Genomic DNA, 25563 nt, shown 5'->3' on the forward strand with positions numbered 1-25563 from the left:
TTCATGCCATGATGGTCTTTCTTAGAATTTGCAGATCGCAAAGCAACGCAGATAATGCAATAAGCAATTATAATTGCAGTACAGTTAACGCAAAGTTAAACATTTCCCCGTTCCGTCGACGCAAACCAGTACGGAATGAGGCCTCATGCTAAGTATTAGCCTACGATTAGGCTATTAAGTATGCTGCTAGAGTAGTTTGTTAGGCAATCCCAATGTATATTATTATATCCCACTCTATTGAAGATAACTCAATGTAGTGAATATACCTTTCTTCACATTTATGTATAAGCCTATATCAGAATGTGGAGCACTCAATGTTTGTACTATCGGTACTTTAATACAATTGATCCATAAACTTGAAAAGAGGAAGATAGTGCAAAAATATTGATAATTATGGATTTTTTCTCGTCACAAGAGAAGGACATTCTGTTTTCGTTTGTGACTGACGAAATAGAAGTAACCTAAACAAGATACTTACCTAAGGCACAAAAAGAGAATGTCCATTCATGGTTTTAGCCATAACACAGCAAATGGGATCCCAATGACTAGTGATTTCTGTGAACATATTTTTAGATTGCTGTAACAACGTTACCTTTGTTACTAAGTAAAGGAGAAAGAGATGAAAATCCCATTTCCTTTTTATTATGGCTGACGTTAGTCTTTGTCCGCCTCATCATTATATTGGGACGTGAGAGAACTACATACTATATGTCAGCGGAGAGATATTTTGTAAAGGATTTTGTTACATGCACGAAAGACCTCTAACTTTAACAAACACCCAGAATTTATATAAGAGATACGCAAAAAGTGCTTTATACTGTAGTTATAGCTTTGACAGTAGAGATATTGATATGGTTAACACTTCAAGAACTTTTTTGAATGGTAATATTTTCGCAGTATATTGGACAAATGCAAGTTGAAGTCAGTTCATCCACAGAGAACCCTAGTTACTGAATTCAATGATATTTTGTCTGTATATACAAGTGAAATAATTTATTTTATTTTGGGCACTTCAATTGGCCATAATAGACTTTTCTTGATTTATAGATCTCTTTCTAGGATAGTTGGTTCACTATTGGGTCAATAAAATTAAATATCTTGTTACAAATAAGTGTGTAGGTCAAATTAATTATGATTTTACGTTTTGGCCCTGGAGGAGAATTTCGAAATTTCCCTACGTCATATCTCGTAGTATTAACCCAGTAATATTTCCCTAGTATTAATCCAATGTATTGAGTCTTCCCGGGAGAAATCGTCTGAAATTTCCACTAACTAGTGTATTGAAAGTCTTTGCAAGGGAAATCCTCTGAAATCAATACTGTCTTAAATGGCCTGTGTTCTCGCTTTAGATGTAGAATTCATGCATCCAAGTCACGGTAAAGATTTATGTGTGAATCCCATGCCAATCTGTAGGTTCCAGTCTCATTGAATCTTATACTGATTCTTCAATCTTCAGAACAAAGTTGAACTCCGTCAAATAACAAGAGAAATAAAAACGTAAAGTACGAAAAAATAGCAACAGAACAAAACCCTGGAGTATCAATTCCATTCTCTGGATCATTTGATGCTAATGCTAATCAGCGATATACAGGGAGTTTCAAAACAACACCGACAACGTGTGAGAGGTGATTCCTGACACCAAGATAAGAAGAAAAGTATAGACCAACCTGGGTGCACAAATGTTTCCTCTCGGAGTTATAGGATGCCGAAAACATCAAAAAATGAATTTTAAAGGTCCATAGCTGTAATACTATGAAATCTACCGTAGTCGCGTCAAGACTTCACTGAGAAACTAGTATGTACCCTATCCAAATATACAAGTTTCAGAATCCTTCGGTACTTCCGCAACGATTTTTATAGAGGTAGTTGGTGAGTATATATTATATGCCTGTAGCCAAACTGCCTCTATAAAAATTGTTGCGTGAGTACTTAGAATTATGAAACATGTATTTTTGGATAGCGCACATATTAGTTCCTAAGTGAAGTCTTGACCCGACTACGGTAGGTCCTATAGTTTTGGAGCTATGGACCTTTAAAGTTCATTTTTTCAAGTTTTCGGCAGCCTATAACTCCGAAAGGAAGCAGTTTTGCACCCAGGTTGGTCTATACTTTTCGTCTTATCTTGGTGTCAGGAATCACCTCCCAAACGTTGTCGGTGTTGTTCTGAAACACCCTGTATATATTACATACAAATACCGTACTTGCATTTCCTCGTATGTACTATTAGTATTTAAGAAATAATCAATAGAGACAACGTATTACGTCATTCCTCGCTTAATATATTAAGCACAGTCCAGGGCGTGTCTATAACTTGTCCAACTCGTTGAGTCTTAATTAATGTTTAAATGACATTAACAATTTTTGTGACAATTGTGGACTCTACACTCCCAGGAAACAAAGGAGAAACATTACAGTGCACTACAAACGTTGTTCTAGGCATATTTTGGTGTTCACGTAGGGGATCAAAATAAACCGTTGGCACCTAAAATAGTGAGTTACTGGTTACATGGAGAAAGGAAATTCAAGCTCTGATGCAGAACCAGCATTTCACTGCAATAATGAGTGATCAGCAAAACGAAACTTGACTTACCAAAAAATAGCAGAAAACTTTCTGGGAACCGTAAGGTTGCAAATTTTGTGGAAATTATTGATAACATGCTGGACGCCTTTAAAAGATTGGGTTGTAGAATAAGCGTTAAAATTCATTTCCTTCACAGACATATCTCTCACTTCCCCGACAATCTTGGGAAATTCAGCGAGGAACAAGGTGGGCGTTTTCATTAGGACATTAAGACAATGGAATCCTGAAATCAAGGGCGTTCGAAAGCTTGCACGTTTGCTGACTATTGTTGGTGCTTAAAGAGAGATTCCACTGTTAAGCGTTGCAAAGTTGTGTACTCAAAACCAGGCATAAGAGTTATGAACAAAAACAATGAAGCCATTGTTATTTTCACGTATCACACATGGCGTAAACAGTGTTAACAATATTATTATGCTGTATTACTTGTGTCGTAAGGAATATTTTACGTGTTCTTTTATTTTAATAGCAAAGGTAGAGCCTGTATTTTGCCATGTGGAAAGTATTTTGTACTTTGTTTGCTATGTATATAATAAAATTTCCTCATTTTACATAGAATTTTATTTTTGATTTTACATAAAAACCTGGCGTGATATGGAAAAACGGTTTCACATCTGTGATCAACATATTCGGATTGACGAAGAACAGATGGTTTCATTTCCAAAGCAGGAAAAGTCTCAAAATGCATATCAGTGAATAATAGACTTCAGGAATGCTTCACCATGTTCCTATACCAGATACTGTGCCAATCGTGGAAAAGTTGCTAACACATGTACTTTTTGTATGTATTGTTCAGAGTTCGATCCCAGAGAAGGTTCTAGTATCGGATTCAGCTCGGCTGGTGGTTTCTATCCCACTTTAAGTTTAATCTTATATATCCTCAGTGCAAAAAAGTAACGGTATACTTCAATCAATTGATGAACTAGAGTGTCATTTTCAACCTTATGCTCTGTGATGTTGATGTTTGCTGCTTTTCAGGGCATACCACATGAAGAGAACAAGGAACAAGCAGGAAATATGTTGTTAATAAAGGCGGCGATAACAGCCAAACAAGAACATCGATAGTATAACCGATATACTACTCTCGGATTCATAACCTCTCGTACTATATCAATATTGGTTTATTCCATTCTACTGTCCCTACTTCTCCCCTCTTTTGCTCTATGTGTTCTTCTCTGTTGTTTCCCCAATTGTAAAAGTCAGTTTCTACGTCATAAATCGGCTTACCATTCACAGTAAGATTGTAGTAACTAAATTCCCTTGCCTATATCAACTCATATCTTCTGGAGTGTAAACCACCTCGAATATTAGGTTGATGCGGATAAAATGTCCAATATGGCGTCTGATAGGAAACTCACTTCAGCAAAACAATACAGAGATAAGCTAAGGTCAAGTGTTTCACATCATTAACCCTACACGTACACTTCCAGCAAGTAGGCTGAGGTAACCAGGAATTCAAGAGGCAGTGCATTGTTGAAAAGGGTTTTTGAAAATGCATTACCGTCCCAGGTTCGATTCCTGATCGGAACACTTGGTCGGAAAGGTGTAAAAACCTTTTCTGGTCAGCCATTCCGAGTGGGATTTTTCCTAGATTTTCCTCATGCACACCAGGGAAATGCTGAGACCTAGTCCCAGGCCGCTTCCTTCCTCTCTCATTTCTCCGAGTATTGTGATCGCCGATGGACGTCATCTCTCATATATGACGGACTAAAATGGACATAGATGTCGAAAACCCATAAATGTAATTCCTAATTTCTAAAGAGAACCATGGAAAACACACAATTGCGAGTGATTTTTCTTTACGAATTTAAACTGGAACATCCTGCACAACAAGTTACAAAAATATTGTTAGTGCACTTCGACCAAGAATGACGAATAAATGCACCCGTCATCGTTGGTTTGTAACATTCCAGAAGCATTGCAGATCCGAACATTGCAGATCCCGATCAATATAATGTTCAGATGAGACCCGAAGGATCACCGTGTAGGCGGACCGTCGAAAAAATGCCATTGCAAATGACTGTAGTTCGACAACTCTGTGCAATCGCTGAAGTAAAAACAAGTTGGACTCATGAGTAACACATGAGTTGACAGCGATTGATAAGAATCGCTGTCTGGAAGTATACAGTTCTCGTGTAACAAATAATCGAGAAAATTAGCTGATTTGAGATGAAAAATGGATCTGAAATGATTAGAACAATGGTTGGATCATGATCAACGTCCAAGACCAAAACTCGCAAAGGGTGTTTCTGGTATGGTAATCTATGATGAGAGTGTCCGTTATTTTTTCTCAGGCAAAGTGAAATCATCAATGCAGACCATTACAATGCTGAATGAAATTCACAGGAAAGTTTCCCGCAAGCATCCAGCAGTAGTCAACAGACATGATCTCCTAAGGTTGCTCAACGATACTCGTCCATGTATTGCCCAAAGAGCGGTGCATGTTCTCTGTAAATTACCGTATGAAGCCGTTCCTCACCCATCATGTGCTACCTATATATCTACACTTCTTCCAGCATCTCAATAATTTCCTGGGAGGGAAAACTTTCCCTGATAATCGTACAGTGTAACGTGCGGATAATGACTTCATCCCAGCGCAGATTCCAGAATTATTTCACTATGGAATCTAATCGTTAACTGAATGATGACAAAAGTGAGTGTGGTTGCAAACGAATATTATTCTAAACAATCAGGTATTTGGCCTTTGAAAAGGATGCACTTGACGCTTATTTCATTTGCACCAACCATATATATATATATGAGTGCCTCATTTACATAATACACAGTCAAATTTAATATTCGTAGCTTGACGTTGAAACACGACTTTCGTTAACCATTTTCAGTACCTTGTAACAGTGATATAAAAATATGTACGAGGTGCATTCAAATTCTAAAATTATTCTAAAAGCTTTGTAATATTTGGGAGCAGGATTGGAAGCAGGTAGAAACATAAGAGTACTTTTAAGAGACTCGGCAATTTATTAAGTTAGGTTAAATCAGACAGTACCACCATCCAGTTTACAGGAAACTTGTGGCGTTGTCTAGCGACGGGAACGTTTTAAACGCTTGAAGAATAAAGTATCACTATCCATTTTCTTCACTCGTATTTACCACTCATTTCATCTCATTCCACTGATAGGGGATTTTGCTTTGATCTGGTGGAGTTTGTAGTAGAAAATGCTGTTAAACAATTTTTTTTAGAGTTTCGTTTCAAATTTTCCAGAGCTGTACACTCATCATCATATTTATTCTTCCCCCTTCAAACCATTTCGTAATGAGTAGGAACTCCATTAAGATGTTTATATGCTTTTATATCTATCTGTTGAGTACTTCATTCACTTATGTTTCAGTTGTTCAATCAGGGCCTTGGAGCAGGCTATGGTACTGGCTAAACAATAGAAACTATACTATCTGCTGTAACTATTTGAATTTTATTTATTTATTTACACGTGTATTTATTTATTTACTCATTTATTTATTTATTTATTTATTAAATTTTGGCTATTCTTAAGTTGAAATTAGGATAAAATAATCAAAGGCGCTTGCAAGGCGAGTGTCATTTATTGGCGTCCTGCAGTGAGAGAACCCTTCCTGAATTTAAATGTATATAAAAACATATAATAGTGTCACGTGTGTACCACGTAAAGGAGTTTGGTTTGTATGATGTAATATTTTCTCAAGTACTCTTCAAACCGGATTTGTTCTATTTCCGATTTTAGTAAATAGATTAGAGTGGAGATGGAATATTTTGTTAGGCCACTTAACTAAATGCGAAAAATACGTTCAATTTCTTTAGTGCTTTCCCAATAGGAGTTGAACCCAAGAACCACGTAGCCACTAGATTATCATAATAACTCTTGTTAGTGATGAAATAATAGTAATGATATTTTCACTAATCTTTTGTCTTACGTGGAAAATAAACTTTTTGGTTTGTAACAATATTGTTCCAATTCGTGCGTATGTTGGAAACGATTGAAGTATACAGAACAAAATTGAAGGAACTTTAAACAATATGTAGAGATGATTTGAGGATGTAGTGGTATTCCATTGCTAGCACAGGTAATTTATACATGACAAGCCTTAAAGGGGAACATCCAATTGAGTGACAGGTTAATAAACATCGCCTGCTAGAACTGAGCTCTTTCGTGCGAATCAGAAAATCCCTTATAAGTGTGTACTTCAGAAGATAGCGAATTACAAAAGGGCAGGATTGCAAAATTTGCAGAAAGAATTGTACTTTGATATATTGTTGCACATACAATATATCAAGTATAATTCTGGACTTATTTAAGCACCATCATGAGGTCAGACCTTAACTAATGCTACGCTAGTGGGGTCGAGAGATGGAGGCGAAAGAACTTCATAATAATATACATAAGAAGAAATGTAGCAAAAGGGCTAGGCACTTCGCTCACTCTCATTGGTAACAATAAAGTTGAGGATACATTAATATCTGGAAACATACGAGGAGCGTTTTTTCAAAACTCGATAGAGCACAAAACATCTTTTTTACAGGAATTGAATTGAATTTTTTGTTATCGTTGTACATAATTTCTATCGACTTCTGACAAAACGCTTATAATTTAGTATTCCATAAACATGAAACATTTCGAAATTTGCAAATTCTGATTTCACAGCTCGATTGGTAGCATTAAAAGCATACCTATCCTATATATACACTTCCGTTTCTCAAAATTAGCTTTATCGAGTTTTGAAAAAACGGTCCTTATATGTAACGTAAAGTTGAGTGAATACCCGGTGGAGTGAGTTGAAAGGCTAGAAGGTTAAGTAGCCGACAGGCGGCGAGATTGAGGTTGAGGGAGATTTAAAGAAAATTCCATATCTGATGCTGGTATCTTTACGTTCTGTGCATTTCATTGGTATAATTGGGTATCAATACATATGTTACATGGCGCAAAAAATAGAACATGTATGGGCAACCAGGGCAAGAGTGAACACTTTTTGTAAATCAAAGAATTGCGGTGGAATGGTGACAGAAAAAAAAACGCAATATGTTCTCTATATGAAAGCCTGTTATCTCTAATAACATATACAGTTTATTTGTGGCAAATCAAACAGAGGATACAGAGGAATAACATAGTTTTAACGAAGGAAAAATTTTGTACTCTTGCCCCATATGTTGGGGTAAGAGTAAACAATGGTTGGGGCAACGATGTACAGTCGAATCAAAACATAGAAATGTAGGCATAAACACAAAAAAATACATTCAATCAGATATATATGTACTGGTTACATGGAACTAAGGAAGTTATAAGATACCAAACAGATTAGTGTCAAATGGAACTGCCAACAAATGTTACAGTACTGTATATCATACATGTTATAATTACAAAATATGAAAATAGGAGAAATCAGTTCAACATTCATCACGAAGCACAAAAATGTTACTTCCGGTGCACACAGTGGTCACACACGTACACAGACTTCCTTTGATTAAGATTGGAACATTATTCGTGAGACCACTCGCATATGATACAGGAAATCCTCATTTCACCGTTTGATGTATCTGAAAACAATTTCCCACTGAATTGCCTGGGCGTACCCATGAGTGTGGATGACTAATGCGAATTTCTACCTTCTTTGGTGTTCCCGTGCGACATGACATATGCTCAACAGCTCGGGCTGCGAAATTCTTAACGATAATGCAAACGTTTTGTTAGTAGTCTATAGCCGCCAACTTATGTCTTACCTCTGCAAATGTCTTTTACTCAATGTTACGTGTTGGCTCCTATATTTTCTTTACCCAACTTTAAAACAAGCCCAGTACACTCTTGCCCCGCTTCAGGTATCTTCCAATAATTGCCTGCCATTTCCCGCCAGAGCACTTTTTTCTTTTGCGTACCACTGATAAGAAATACGAACTTATACAGCTTTTCCAGGAAATATTTCCAATCCTGCACCTCCAGCAGAAACTACGTTATAAACTGTTACACTTACCTACGAATCTTTTACTTCTTTCCTTTTGCAACAAACTTTCTATTCTGCTGCTCTTCACACTGCACGCAAACGGCTCCCCTCCTTTTCCGTTCCTACATATGTCATGCCGAACTAATTTTCAACATTCGTTTGTTTACCGACGTTGCCACTTCTTCGTCAATAGCATTTTCACTCTTGCCCCAGCGTTCACTCTTGCCCTGGTTACCCATATATTTCGCTTCTATTGTATAAACACAATGCCCAGTACATTTGACGTCTAGATCTAGCTTATAATGGGTCATCATCATCATCATAGGTATTCTGCCATTATTAGCAGGTCACTTGTTGCAACTGACAAGCTTCCATGCTCCACGGTCTTCAGCTAACCTCTTTGTCTTCACGTAGGATCTTTTTGTTTTGATATCGTCCATCAATCGTAGTCTCCTTCTCACCCTCCGTCTGTTTCCTGCCACCATATCCTCTAGCATATCCCTCATGATACAGTTCTTTCTTAGCCAATATCTCCACCAGTTTCTCTTCCTTTTCTCAATAGTATCTAAAAGTGTTCTTTTCTCCACACCATCTCCGACACCTTGTCGTTCGTTTTTCGTTTAACTCAGATAATTCTCTACATTCACATTTCGCAAGGCTCCAATCGTTTTTAATCATTTTTGTGTAATGCCCATATTTGTGCGCATACAATGCATTACTCCACACGAACCATTTTATGGGTCTTTTTTTCCAGCTCTTTATTCAAGGTCGCACAAAACAGACTTTTTCTTCGTTCTCAAGGCTTTTCTTCATCATTCCTATCCATGCTTTTATTTCACGTTCACAGTTCATATTACCACTAATAATACCATCCTGGTATAGAAAACTAGTCACCTGTTCTATTTTCTCCCCTTTTACTTCTATGTTTGACACCGACAACTTCGTTCCAATCACCATGGCTTTTGTCTTTCTAAAATGTATTTCCTTCCAAGTTCTTTACAGTTCTTTCTCAAGTTTTCTAACATCTTATTGGTTTTCTTTCCAGATTCCGCAACAAGCGCAATATCATCTGCAAACCAAATACGTCTTATCATTCTACCTTCTTCCGAAAAGCAGTCTTCGTTATGTAAACTCCTTTTCACTATATTTTCACTGTAGATATTGAATAATGTTGACGAGAGACAGCACTATCCTCTGTCATTTCCTCCGCTATTCTTAAACACTTGCTTGTTGGTTCATATACAGGGTGTTTCAAAACAACCCCTACAACGTTTGGGATGTGATTCCTGATACCAAAATAAGACAAAAAGTATAGACTAATCTGGGTGCACAAATGCTTCCTTTTGGTGTTAGACAGGCTGCCGAAAACATGAAAAAAATGAACTTTAATGGTCCACAGCTTCAAACTATGAGACCTACCGTAGTCGGGTCAAGAGTTGGTCAGTACTTCAAATTATATGCCTGAAGCCAAACTCCCTCTATAAAAATTGTTGCATGAGTACCTTAGGATTCTGATACATGGATTTTTGGATACGGCACGTACTAGTTCCTAAGTAATGTCTTGGCCCGAGTACGGCAGGTCCCAGCCTTTAAAGTTCATTTTTTTTCAAGTTTTCGGCAGCCTATAACTCCGAAAGGAAGCATTTGTGCCCCCAAGTTGGTCTATACTTTTTGTCTTATCTTGGTGTCAGGAATCACCTCCCAAACGTTGTCGGTGTTTTGAAACACCCTGTATAAGTTTCTTGCGAGTCTTCGATCTTTCTAACTAACCTTCTTTATAACTCCCTACAATAATTCTAAATTCACGTTTCAATGGAATTTTAGAGTTAGCACGTCGTTGCGAAGTTGTGCTTTATATGTTTTAGGTGTATTCATTACGCTTCACCCCATTTTAGTTTATTTTTTCATTTGGAGTTAAATATGAGTGTAGAGTCTTGTAATCATGAACAAATTCGATATTTTGGCCTTCACATGCCAAAAACAAGATGTTATTCGACGTTCACTCATTCATCCCGATGTCCCTACATAAGCTTAGAGGTTACTCATTTAATGTACCCTTACGAAATTTTAACTTTTTTTTAAAAAAACATGATTATCCAGATTTCTGTTTTCGAAATTTCTTTCTACCCACAAAAATAATAGTAGCAAATTGGGCAGTGCACACATACTCAGCATAGAGCTTAGAAGCTCCAACCCATTGCTTCCTCTGCTGTTTGCCGAAAGAAGATAGGAAAACAGAAGCTTTGTTCAATCAGGTCAAGGTGTGATTATATTTTACATAAAGTGATGGTTTCCAACCGGTATGTCGCAGTACACTGGTGTGTCACGCAGTCCTATTAGGTGTGTAAGTTTTTATTTTTCACTGCCAATATTTTAAATACGTATGTTTATTGTGGTTCTGACCCACTTGTTTGTAGGTTTAAATAACTTCAGTCACACAAATGATAAGCTTCCAGCACATAGTTTGGAGATTACAGGGTTATACTAGATTTATAATCAGAGACAACACTCTGAACGAGCGTCAACACATTTTTAACTATTTTTAAGTATGTATGCATGTCAAATAACTATTTGTATCTGGACCTGGTTCAGCGAACGAAGATCATGTCACGCGTAAATAATATGTAACTAACTCAGACCTTGCATAATAATTATCCTAATCCCACAAGCCCAATGCATTTTCTTCAGTGGAGATGTTTAGCCTAGTTTTACCATGCTCTTGAGTATACGTCGATGTAGATATATTTACCTTTACTCTAAAACGGCTTTTACGTCTCTGGAAAGTCAGAATTCTTTCACGCTTTCACATCATCTTTCTAATGTCGTATCTAATGATAAATGTCTGACAAAAATTGTCTATCAACCTCATTCCTATGATTTAATAGAATCCTTTCTAACTGCATACGAAAAGTTTGGTTTAAGTCTCACTCTTGGCTTATACATTTGTTTGGGTACTTCTATCTCTATTTCCTGCGTCAGTATCACTTATTCTGGCATCTTACACTCGCTTAAGGGCATACCGTTCAGCAGCAATCGAAATCAACTTGTGTTGTCTCAGTAGTATATTTTTGCTATCTGTATTAATTTTATTCATATTTCAGCTAAAATAAATTGTTTCTAAAATGTAACCAGACTTTCTTTACATTTATTTCAAACAAAATTTGAGCTTGAAGCTTATTATATATTTTTTTAAAAACATTTAGTCGTGTTGAGGGTAATAATTAATGATTTTGTAATTGTGAATTTTTGCCTTCTACAGAGATGGAAGGTATTAAGTTAAAAGAGATCACAGTATATATATATATATATATATATATATATATATATATATATATATATATATATATATATATATATATATCCCTCCCTTAATTTCTGTTCCTTCTCTAGAAATTTGCTAATTCGCGATCCCTTTGGGAGCATCAAAATGATTATTTTATGAGTTCCTATGTTCAGGTATTACTAGCACGCTATAGTTCTAGATAATAGGTTGATTATCGTGGCATGATTTTATAGTTTATGGCGTGAATAACCTACTATTAAGGTTGCTTTTGATTAGGTTAGATGTCTTTCTGTTATTTATTGTATATCCGAATAGTTGACCGTCAGATAATATTTCCTTTTCAGATAGCGAGGGTAAGAGTCATAAAACTCTCATGGCAAGTTCGTGTTGTAGCAATGACTGCATATTATCTTACAAATCAACAACCTAATCACCCTCTCTATTGGTTGGTTCCAAGTAAAACCTTGAAGTAATTACTTTTCTATATGTGTTTCTTTGGGTTGCTTCACTTCGAATTGAGCTATTAAAGTTTATAAGTAGTAAGTCTGAGTATATTGCAAACAGTAACAGTAATCAGTAAAGTAATTTTAGAATAATATAATCATTAATAATTTATTTGGATGTTTGGGTACTTACCAAGTAATGCTCGTAGGCAAAACGTTTGGAGCTACCTCTTTTGCTTGAATCTTCTATTTATGCATTTTCAATTCGTACTGGAAGATTTCCTTGGGAGTTACTTATTTTCTTACTAAATTTTTGTTACTACATTTTGTTGCCTTTTACATTCGCACTCACGAGAGATCATGCGGAGCGTGAAGGAACCGATTGACATCAGCTATCGAACCAGTGACATGACAGAATATCACACTAAACAGCGAAGGAGGAAGCTTCAATGTCTCATCAGTTATATGTCATTCCATTTTGTCGCGAAATTCACTTTTCATAAGCTTATGAAACTTGATTGGAATATAATAAAGTTTGGAGAAGTCACTCTAGACGCATGTTACAATAAATAACTCCAGTCCTTCCTCTTAATCATTATTTTTCCAATTTCTTATTAATTTTCCTTGTACACAGCATAATCTGATACTTCTTCGTCGTCTGAGATAACTCCTCTTTGGAGGAGCACTTTACGTCCTGTCGTCGTGACGCCCACGAAATCGTTGTTTAAATACACATATCACAGAAGTCATGGGCATCTTGTTTCTTGACTGTTGATCGGTCACTTCCAACCTGTTCGTCGACTGGTCAAACATCGTCGCAGTCTTTGGAGCTTGTAAGATCGCTTCCAAAGAGTCTGACTTCGAGTCTGCTGTCTCCTTTGGTTTATGGTAGGAAAAAGAGAACCACTCGTTGCTGGCCGTAGAAGGTCCAGCGTATCTGCCTATACAGCAAGGTAACACCCCCATTGGATGAAGTTGGAGTAAGCAGCATCCGCAGTCCAGGTAAAAACGAAATGAAAATTTTGAATTTTACGTCCCACGTTTATGCCAGCGAGGCTAAAGGAGGCGGTGATTATGAGAAATGAATGAAATGGTGGAATGCAGAAACTGGGAGGAAACGGGAGAACCCCGAGGAAACCCACGACATGGTGTTTGTCCATCACAAAGTTCACTTGGCGGGAGCAGGGTTTGAATCCAAGACCCCATGCACCAGAGGTGAACACTCTACCACTGAGGCACCGCGGCCCCTAGCAGTCCAGGAAGAAGAGAACCGGCAGTCCTGACCTTGAATTTAGATAGAACCAGCGAGACCTTGTCCTCAGTGACGTAGTTTGGTGGATGATTTTTGGCTCCCACCCGGAGGTCTATGTAGGAACATAGGAGTCCGGCAGATATCAGGCAATCCTTGTAATTCTTCCCCCTCAAACAAGTCCAGTCCAGTTACCTATCTTCTGCACACTGTAATTTGATTGTTGAATATCACTGCCATGTTTATGATAAACTTACATCCTATCTACTTATTCTATTGGGTACATCTTCGTTGAAGTAGAGAACTAGTTCCTTCTAATATCTCCGTTTTGAGTATAGATAAATGCTGTAGATGCTGGTCTCTCAACTTTAATCTAGTCTTAGAAATAGCTAAAGTATTTTGTATCTTTGTCCTGATGCGAATCTGAACTCGCGACAAATAAGCCTTGGGATTGCAAGCTCATATCTTACACCAGTAGACAACGGACAGACATTCAAGTACTAAAATGTGATACCATTTCAACGTCTGTGGGTGCATCATTTTAGTTGTCAATGGATGTAGATTCTCGTACAAAAAAAAAAAAAAAAAAAAAAAAAACAATTAAATACGAAACATCATAGCATTTTTATTATTTTTTTACATTGTACAAATGGAGATATACATGTTATGTACAGTGTCCTTATAAGTTAGGCATGCATTCACTCTAATCTTTGGCACCAACCAGTCAGTATATAAATATAAAAAGAAGTAAAAGCACACACTATCTGTAATTTGTTCTTATTATTGGACAAATCTCTCCTTATTTATCATCAGTGCTGAGACAAGATAATTATTCAAGACACAGAAGATAAAGACATTTTAGCAGAGAAACAAACACAAGAAATATAAGTTTGCTAAACATCGTTTCTTTATTAGACTGCATTTGTATCAGAGCATACGAAATTGAATTTCTAACTGCAACTGTACCTTGATGATCAAATGCAATTATCGTGTTGTTCGTCAGTAGAACTGCCCTAATACAAACGGTCATATTTTATGCTCGTATGAATCGATTTCAGTTACCACTCAATCAGATTGCAGTACATTGTGTTACAAATGAGGATATTACACAGAATATATTTCCTTAAAGAATAATTCAACTTTCCAATAGAGAGACATAAAATCAATCATTTGCCAACTAGGATAATTGAAAAATACTTTTGATGCTGTTATAATGGTTTCCGCTACGCAGTAAAAAGTTTTCTCCACACGTAGATATATGAAGACCCTTTTTCTCCGATATGTAGATATCTACTCTTTATAACATATGATATTTCTACGAACTCTGATATAAATATAAACACAGTTCTAGATTTTACTAGGCGTCTTTGTCGCCATTACACATTTACCATACCAATGGAGATTTACAGTAACGTTTTTCATGCTTTTCAAATATATATTTTTATACTTTAGTTTCCATAGAATATTTTAATTGTATAATCTATAATCGTTGTGGGGGGAAAGTTAGCATGTTACACGAAACCTGACAGAACATTAAAATGGTATTAACTGCAAGGACAAGTTATTTCTTGTACATTACAAATATAACAAAATGGTAATCCGAGTCAGTATTGTGGTAAGAAGTTCTGATATATTTTTAACAACTACATTGTACTTCTTTTATTCAACCAGCAGTTTGTATTGGTAATATGTCATTGGGAAACTTTAAAAAATCCAGTAATCGAAAAAATATAGTCATAGAATGAACAACATTAATGGATTTTTTAAAAAAAAATACTTGAACTGGAAAATTATAAATATTCACTTTTTAAAGACGATTCAAGTAAAATTACTCTAGCATGATTTTAGCCTTTAAAAAACGTAATAACACTTTGTAATTACAATGAAAAAGTTAATCAAATTTAAAGGTTATGACCTATTATGAGATAATTAGCTAACGAAATAAATTCAAGACTCTTGGTGTGTTATTTCTTAGTATTTTCTTAAATTTTAAGAGTGATGCTCTAATTATCACTGAACAGTATATTATTACTACCGAATAAAATTTTGGATAACCTTCATTCTGTTTCACGTTAAAAATTAAATGTCATAATAGGAACACAATAAAGCTTAATTATAAATACCATCTAATTATATTGAATAATACGGTTAAAAATTACAATTGTTATCTTAAACAACGATACTCAGGTGGTAATAATTTTATTTTATTTAGTTTTTCGTTATTATGCTAAATTGTCATTAGCTTCTGTGTCTTAATCTAAAAACAATCATTTATTTTGTATTCTGTTAATGTATAAGTACATCTGTCATTTAATAGTAAGTACATAACTAGGAGACATAACTGGACAACATTATAAAACAAAGAATAATAGGAGATAACAGATAACCAATACAGATAATAGGAGATAACAGATGTTTTCTATAAAAAAATATTTTAAAATAATATTGTGTTGAGGAAAACCTAAAAACTAATGAGCAAACAAAATATGAGGATCACAATGGAAGAATAGGAAGATAACCTTTCCCAGAGCTGCGAATTACGGAACTACGCATTTATGCGTTTTTTTAACTAAATTATATGTAGTTTGGATTTCACCACCCGATGAGAAAATTCTAGACACATTTTCAATTTAAAAATTTTAATTGGATTCATATAATAATAATTTAATATTCATTTGTGTGATAAAATCTCGAATCGTAGATTCAACAGGATAATGAATATAATTTGTTTATTTCTTATTTTTTAATAACGCAATAATACTGTATGTGTTATTTCAATATATTCCGCTGAAACTTCTGCACTACTTTAAATAATTTGATCTTAAACATATCTGTATTGCCTTTTCAATGTTAAAGATGAAATGTAGAACAAACAAACATTCTAATTTTTATCTCAGTTAAAGCTCATGTGAGCACTTATGATAGAACTGAGATAAAACACTATTTTAAAACAATAATCAACCATAGTATTGGTCTATTAGAACAGTGGCCGCAAAATAAAATTATTAGATATGTCGTTATTTCGAAGAACTGATCGTTGACAATTAAGTATCAAAGCGGACACCTACATCTTCCTACATCTCCCAATTAGTTTTATTGTTTCGATCTATATAGTTGATTTCACGTTTTATCTTTTGCCCAAGAGGGTTAATATCATCGGTAAAGGCAAAGTTATAGATTGGTTTTACCGTTAGATCACATCAAAGATTAGAAACTTACTCGAAAATAAAGTCACTGATGCCACTTAAATCACTCCAACTGGATAATCTGTGATATCATAGTTTGCAATCGAATTCTCAGTAAACCTCTCAGACTGAGCAAGGAAAAGGCAGTGAACCATGTGTGTGTGTATATAGAAGGTAGTGGTGAGACAAACAATACAATATTCGTGAATTAATTCCTAATCGACAACTCCTAATCTTGTTTTATTCCATTCCACCTATATCGTTTCCTCCTCAACTTGTTCTCTCTCTCTCCTGGATCTGATTTTGATCATAAAAGTATACTACTACGCAGTGGCGTATTTAGAGAGGGGCTTCCGGGCTTAAGCCCCCCCCCCGAAATCTTACTTACTATAGTGAAGTATATGAAATATCTTGCAGAATTTTCACATTTTCAGGCAAAGGCCCCCCCCCCGAAAGTTAGCAAAGCCCCTCCCGAAACAAAATCGTAAATACGCCACTGCTTCTACATCATATGTTAGCGAGTTAGAAGTGACTGGCATACACTATGTGAAGCAATAGTTATCAAGGCTCTAAGGACATGTTAAAGTACATGGTGAAGTGTTTGTGTTATGAACTTTAATTGTCAATAATGCTTGACTTGATAAATAACAGTGATAATCTATAGATTGTAAGAGGTTTGATATTGTATTTTGGCATTAAGTCATTGCCGACTCAGTTATAAGGGCTAACTAAGGGTCAAGGTCGAAGAGTCACCCATTAAATTTAACGTGTTGATAACCCTATTCCCCATGAGAAAAGTTATTTTGAAAAGTTTAAATGAGAATAGTGACTCCACTAGAGTAAAGAAAAAATTTAATAACTTTTGATGATTTCTAGCAGTAAAAGTAATGGCTATATTTATTTGTTATGAAAACATTACTAAGCAGCCACATTTCGGGAAGAATTTTAACAAAGAAAAAGTGTCTACATTTAGTATGAAACAAAAGTAGTTTTTTTTTTAATTGGCAACAATAAAAACAAATAACAAATTCTAAAATACAAAGTGTACTTATTCGACTCAGACGACGACATATCTATCAGTCTACTGGGGAAGCTATACTCTTTCCAACAATCAAGATCGATGCAATTGTGTAAAAATTATGAGTGAACACACCCACAATATATATAAACGGTTTGAATTAAGAATCTTCTCCATTTCTTTTTTACAATCGGTTAAAAAGTTTATTTATAGTTGATAAGAAAGTCTAATAATTGTAACTTACACTAAGTATTGAGCATTTTTTTTTAAATTCTAATGAACTTTTTTTTTTACATAATTCTTTGATTGATTCGGTGAAAAGAAACTTTTTAAGAAATTGTTAAAATATAAATAATAAAAATGTTTATTTTTTTTAAAAAAAATAAGAAGCCAATGTACATATAATCAGTATTCTCTATATACGTATTTAAAATTTGCAGCTCTGTTTACGGTTATCTTCAGTTCATTTTAATCCTAACGACTTCTTGGGGAAACACGAACATTTTAGGTTTCGTTTTTAATGTTCAAAAATGAGATAAATTTATAATTCCATCATATTCATGTATCTGTGAATGATGAATATCTCAAATTTCTTTTAGTACGTTATGAACATAAGATCATAGAAATTGCACTAGAAACTGAAAAAATAATGCTGTGGTACGAGCCTTCCATCAAGGACAGAAATAGAAGCAGTTGTTCTAAGTAAAGTGTATAATTGCATGTTTAATAGTTTCTATGTTTGCACAAATATGAGAAAAACCATAGTTGTACAAGTTCTTCCTGATAGCTTTTTTAAATTTTAATTATCAAAAAATGAAAAGAAAAAAAAAACATTGAAAACCTCTACTATCCCAGTCGCAAATAATTTTATTATAACTAAGAAAAAATTATGAAAACGCTCGAAATCTTAAGATATGTACCTAAACTGTGATCAGCTTAAAAAGAAAGGTTACGTTTCGAATAGTGACAAGCTATTATAGCATGTATTCAAAAAGAATCGTTTGGAAATAAGTTGCTGAAAAACAGAACTGCAAGCATGTTGTACCTTGCCGACTTTTGCAACCTCTGATTCACTTATGTGAAATCATGATGAACGTTTTACTATACACATAATTCTCCAACAGTATTGTGAAACTGTTCGAAACATCTATATATAAAGCATTTCTTTTAAAAGTACATATTATATATATATAAGGTGTCTCAAAAGTCCCCTGACGTAGAGTAACTCGGTTGTTATCAGAGTTATAACAAAATTTAAGAGGGAAATCCGTCTCCAAATATGATGTTTTCAATCTAAAGTGAAGAAATGATTTAAATCGGACGAGCCGTTTGGGCTGTACATTCTTTATGCGCCCAATGTTAAATGAAAATGTAAGGTTGCCATTTACCTGGATCTACAACATAAAGTAAATGGGAGACATGTTTAAAATGGGGGCTGGCCATCGACACGTTAGCGTAAAAGACAGTCACTTCATTCACTTATGTTGTGGGTTTGTAGTTTGCCGCTTTATCAAGTGTAAAGAAAGTAGGATTGAAGCCCATTTTATCCATTGTATACCTGAGCGTCAAGGGGGGCTATAGCCCCTATGGCGCTCCTGCGCTTATGACTACCTTACTTTCTAGTACTGAAATCAAATACGCTTGCTTCTTCGTTGAAAATAATGAACAATAAACTAAACATGTTCACTGTTAGAATCATCCTATTTGAACAATGTCCAATTGTATCCCTCCGCCAAAGACCAGCGATTGGCTACGATACTTCCTAATGACGTAACGTAAGACTGTTGAAGTTTTTCGTCACTTCCCTTCTTCTAATGATAATACTTTTTTGATCATTTTTATGTTTGGATCTTGATATTTAAGAATAAAACGAAAAAAACGTATTTGGTATTTTATTATGGATTCTAAAATTGGATCTATTTTCTGTGAATACATCCTTCTAACGTTACATTTCGGTTACTGTGGCCAAACAAATATCACCTCACCACGTTGGTTTGTTCTGACTAGTGTTACTCTAATAGTGTACACGGTTTAATAATTCTTACTGACATTAAGTGGAACGAGGACAATTATTTCTCAAGAAGTCGTTAGATATCATTAATTTAATAACGATTAGAAAACAAAAGATATGGACATATAAGATCTAGGAAACAGTTAATATTCGATCTTCTGTTGTCTTATTATGCATGAAAGCCAGTTATAATTCGTACACAAAATTAAATCTTCAAAATGTATTGGTAAAACACAAAGAATGTATTTTTCAAAAGCATTGATTGGATGTGTATCATCGTATTAAAGACTTATCAACATAAGAGAATACAAAGATTCAAATTGGAGTAATCTATTAAGACAGGGCGCAAAATTTCCTGTTGCCAGGTCGCCATTGGCGACTAGAGCTGGTAACCAGTGTTCAGTAGGAATGGTTTCTGCCTAAACTCACAGGGCTGCGCAGTGTCTGTTTTGCTCGAAAATAATGTCACTGAGGGAGAGAAAACATGGAATTTGAAGTCTTCTAAACAGACGTGGAAATTGAAGTCTTCACAACGTTGTAATTCGCCATTCCTTTTCCACCCTCAATCGAAATGGTTTGCCTCATAATTTGAATGTGAGAGATATTGGCGATCATCATTTTTGAATTGGCGAGTGCGTCTGACTTTGGAATTTTGCGCCCTGTATTAAGAGAATTAACGTTATAAATTAAATACAAATCAATTTCATATGAATGTGGAGAAACTGCATTTGATATGGATATGCAAGTCTTGTCAGAGTTTAGTGGATACTTCAATGTAATTCATAGTAGTAGAATGTATATAGCCAATTATGTTCGACTTGTTTGAAGAAGTATATAATATTACGTATCTCCAATTTTACATAAACATTGCAGAGCATAAAACCATGTTTATCAAGAAAAATAATGACACTGATGTATTAAACGAAAGGTTTTTTTCCTACTTGTTCGTAACTATGGAAGAGACACATCCTTTGTGCCATATTTCTTAAAACTTACCATAGGCCTTAATTCATAAATTCTGAAAGGCAATAAAAAACCTAACAGAAAAAAGTGTATTTCAAATTGGACAGTTTCGCACCTTAAAAACCTCATACTTACAATCTAACAAACATATAACCAATAGAAAAATACCTGATCCATCACACCCTGCTTCTGTGGATTCTTATATTTATAAATAATTCACATGGACGAATTCCGAAAATGCAATATATATATATAATGCATAGCACATATGGTGTCGTCTTTAGTTTAAAATAAAAATTGGTGTTCCCGATCTTGACGACAAGTAACTCAAAAATTGCCAATAAAGATTTTTCATAAAATAGATGAATTCCTTCTCAGTTAACATTTTTCAATTCATATATTACAATTTTACGTAATTACATTAATGTTTATTTTTATTTTTGGAACACTCATGGGTATAAATGATGCATTAAATATCTAATTAGATGTTACAATTCTGTGTCAAACTCTATTCTTCGTAAGATTTTGTTTTGTAATTTCGGAATTCGTCCATTATATGTTATATAAAAATTCTTTTATATATATATGTATATAGGTATGAGAGTCCCATCATTCGCCCATGCGTGCACAATAGAGAAGTGTTATTTTTGCTTAGCTTAGCTATGTGCTTACATTACTCTGGTTTTAGTGTGCAAGCTATTTATGAGGAAGAGACAAAAAAGTTTCCGAAATGTTCTCCCAATTTCCCTTATTAATATTTTCCTTTCCTTGTCAGTGGACATTTTTTTACATTCTTTATTTTCTCTAAATTAATATCACACACATAATCATTATCAGTCAAATAACTTCGTACTTTTTCTAGTATTAATATTTGGATTATTAAGCAATAAATAGCAAAACGATTTAAAAGCTTACAAGCTTTTCCGAAAATTTTATTTAGTTATTTATTTTTAAATGGGCGAATGAGGTGTTATGTATCAATGAGCAGTTTTTGAGATATCCATTAGCTGGACTTAGTGACTAAAAACTCACACTTTAACTTTTATAGCCTTTTTTGCAAGAGATTTAGACTGAAGTTGCACACAAAACATATATTATATTGGTCTCTCGTACGTCATCATCGCTTGTACTTGAAGTGTTCTGTCATTAATATTTTTGTCGATTTCAGTTGGTAAAATACATCTATCTTGATTAAACACTCAATACATACTTCATTTTCTTTTAATTAAAAAAAACACTTCACAACTGAATTAAAAGACTAAAATTGAAAAAAAATTACTTTTCACTCTCTCGTGGTTTTCAAAGAATAAGTCAATTCGACATGCTTGAAATCAAATACACACTTAAAACATTTTCTAAAAAATGTTTGCAATCTTCATCATTGCTTCACCAGAAAGAAAAGCACCATTAAAACAAAATCACTCATTAACGCCACTTCATAGTAATGCTCACTGGTTCACGGAGAACCATATTCAATTTCATGTATGGTCGCAGAAGTTGGTGCCTTCTCACAGTTTCAAAATATTTTATTTTTACAAAACAATGTTTTGGAAGTTTGACAAATGTTTCGTTTAACTGCTCCTCAAAAATCGAGAAGCTGGACGTAGTCATGGACAGTCTTTTTGATGTTTTGTTTGCTTTAAATAAAGTTTCTCTCCTCTTGGAAACCCGAGAAGAAGTCTTTTTGTATATTCAAAAATAATACCCACTATGAATTCCTCCTTATTGGAGGAGAAGTCTTTCTCACACCCAGTATTGGTTCCTTCTCAACATCGGATTGGTAGTTCGTGGAGGGTAGGGAGGTTCTGAGGACGTATCATAACTACTCCACTCCTCAGATGGTTCGTCAGGTGCCCCATATGGATACCTGGCGTTAACATCTGTAACATTATCGGGAATTGTGGACGAAGGTGGTGGAGGAGGTGAAGCTATGACGTCTCCCTGCTCAGATCCACAAAGTGGTATCACTTTGCAGTGAGGAATTGCAGGAGAAACTTCACGCGATGGCTCTCGCCAGGAGTCGCTACTGTCACTATAATGAGGTGCTCCATTAGCAGATAGAAAACGTTTAGCTCTTGGCGGTCGAGGAGAAGCTGGGTGGTGAGGTAAGAGATGATCGGGAGGACGGGGTAGGGGAGGTGCTGTGTCTATATCTGACGAATAGAGATCACCGTTTGGTCCTGCACTACCTCCACGGAGTGTTCCATAGGCAGATCCTGGTCGTACTTCAGTCTTACTATTGGCTCTTTCTTCCCGAGAACGCATTGATCTACATTTAACAACCACTATGATTAACACTGCCAACACTACCACACCAACTACTATAGAAACAATAAGTATATAGTCACTACTCATATTCGGACTAGCAACTTCTGGGCTTGCTCCCATTCCTTCACGACCTCCTGGTAGACCTGGATTGAGCTTAGGTTGCAACGTTGGATTAAACGAAGCACGGTGAGTGCCCATTTTCCTATCATCTTGAGTACCATGGTCACCGCCAGTCTGGTAGCCTTCTGGAAGTAATTTGAACTTCAGTTCCCCGTGAGCTGGTTGAAATATTGAAGCCGCTAGTATAAACTCAAATCCATCATCAACAACTTCTTGTAAGTCCATTCGACGGGATACATAGTAAATAACACCACTTTTGATTTCTTCATGTGTAAATCTGTTAACTTCTCTCTCACGCAATTCCCTTTTAACTCGTGATGTGCTACGGATAATTCTCTTAATCCTTCCAAATTTTGGTCGCTTAATAATTTGGTATCCTGGGTTGCTATTAGTTAATTTTGCTAGTGGAGATGCATCAAGAACATCAACGCTTATTGGACTCTTAGAACCAACTATTGGAGTGAAATTTCCCATATTTACAAGAGGAACTACAGTGATATTAAAAGTATGTGCTGGTAGAGAAACATCTGTCCCATGCAGCCAAACGATTACTTTGAACGAATCTTTTGATGTGGTCATATCAGTCTGCATATACATTACTAATTTACGATCAATATCTGTTTGACCGAAGTTTGAAACTACAACGTCATGGAGGTATATATTACCATGTCGTGGGGGAACAGTGATATTATAGCGAATATCATCTCTGCGACCATTGGTAGCAGCCGCCATATTCTGTGAAGTTATGAATGTAACACTTGATCCTTGTTGTATGGCAATATTAGTGTTGTTTGTAATGTTCAAAGTCAAAGGTAGGACTTGGATATTAAATATTGTATATTTTGGACTAAATTCACCATCCCATACTCGAAAATAAAATTTTGTTGGTTGTACTGGTCCCTCGTGATAATACATAACGCGACCGTTGTCAATATCTGCTTGAGTAAATTTCATTGTAGGATTCGATGAATTCTCCGAAGAGATGACAAGACGCCCTTCAGAAGGTTCACTGATCACTTCATAGACAAGCTCTTCCGGAGGAGTATCTGGATCCTCCGTACAAAGGTCGTCTTTGGTGATGGTACGCAACTGCCCTTGAACTACTGACATTTGAGGTGCCTTCGTAAGAAGATTAAATGGTTGATCGTTAATAGGAATAACAATGATAGGTATGCTACCATTATAGAGAAGGACATCGTTGGGTTCTCCATCTTCTGAAGGCTTTCCTACTAAGTATAAGGAAAAGAGGATTTCGTCTTCGGTAGTATCAGAATGATCATGGTGATAAAGAACTTCCGATGTGTCCATTTGTTCCTGTGTGAAGACATGCCCTACGCTAACATTCTCTCCTCGTATTGACAGAACACCATGGCTAGGAGGTTCAGTGATAACCACCTGAACAAGTGGCGATCGCCAACCGCTGTGTGCTTCAATAAATTCCACTACTCCTGTTGTATTCATCTTTACAATAGCTGTCCCTCCTTCTTCCACTTGTACAGCCTCAACTTCAAGAAATCTGTCCAGCCCACTAGAAGTCATCGAAGACACAGATATATCAATGCGAAAGAGCTGGAAAGACATAAAATAGAAAAAAATTGTCAACAAGTGAGAATACTTAATAACCTAATTTATTTTTGAATGCAAAGTTCTAATATCTTAGAGAAAAAAAAAACAGAAAACGCAAAATCTTAAGTACCAATTTGGATCGTTAATAAAATATGTAGATGCACAGAAGTACCTTTGTAACTTTTTTAAAAAAATTCTTGTAACAGTTTTTATGATAGTCCTCTGTATATATAATAACAACTGCTCTAGCTAAGAAGTAGACAAGGGGATTCAGCTTCTTTGTTTAGATAAATAAATAGTTGAAAAGTAGGCAGTCAAGAATGCAATGCGAAGTCAAGTTTGTCCCCCAAAATTATTTTGGCCCTCTTGTCTTAATATTCTTGCTATGCTTAACAATGCAATATATATATATATATATATATATATATATATATATATATATATATATATATATATATATATATATATATATATAAGATTTAAGAAAAATAAAAACAAAAGAAGGTTTACGGTTTTCTAGGTACACAATATAAAACCATGTGAAAATACGTATCAATATACAAGTTGTTAATGAGATATACCGACAAACTATGAGAGATGATTCTTCATATCAAAATAATAATAAAAATATTTCATGTGAACCTGTGAGGGAAAGAGCATAGTTTCAAAGCTAGGGACGTCTAAATGTGTAGAAAACAAACAAAACAATGCAATACGCATTATTCATACACGAAGAATCTTGAATAACGATCCATACTTGCGTAAAGGAAGTAACACACTAAAAATGTATATTTCAGCAACATGCAGTGGGTACAAAGGGATTCCCCACATAGGCATAATTCCCAGACATGCTCGCAACAGAATTCCCAAATATTTTCAGATTTATTAGTCAAATGTAGACAAAAGTAACACTTTACAGCAATGGACAGCGGGAAGTCGGAAGTATTGGAT

General features: G+C 35.2%; 1 protein-coding gene across 1 annotated transcript in view; it reads right to left on the reverse strand.

Annotated features, from left to right (window-relative positions):
• Positions 1-15252: 15252 nt before the first annotated feature.
• The window catches only part of kon (chondroitin sulfate proteoglycan 4-like protein), a 181938-nt gene continuing 171627 nt past the window's right edge, over positions 15253-25563 (reverse strand). The window contains exon 10 of the mRNA XM_081749757.1: positions 15253-24615. Coding sequence (XP_081605883.1) covers positions 22402-24615 — 2214 coding nt within the window. The 3' untranslated portion in view covers positions 15253-22401. The remainder of the gene's footprint in view (positions 24616-25563) is intronic.

The sequence above is a fragment of the Thermobia domestica genome, chromosome 2 (genome assembly GCF_964235325.1).
Source record: "Thermobia domestica chromosome 2, izTheDome1.hap1.1, whole genome shotgun sequence".
In the NCBI taxonomy this organism is placed as follows: domain Eukaryota; kingdom Metazoa; phylum Arthropoda; class Insecta; order Zygentoma; family Lepismatidae; genus Thermobia; species Thermobia domestica.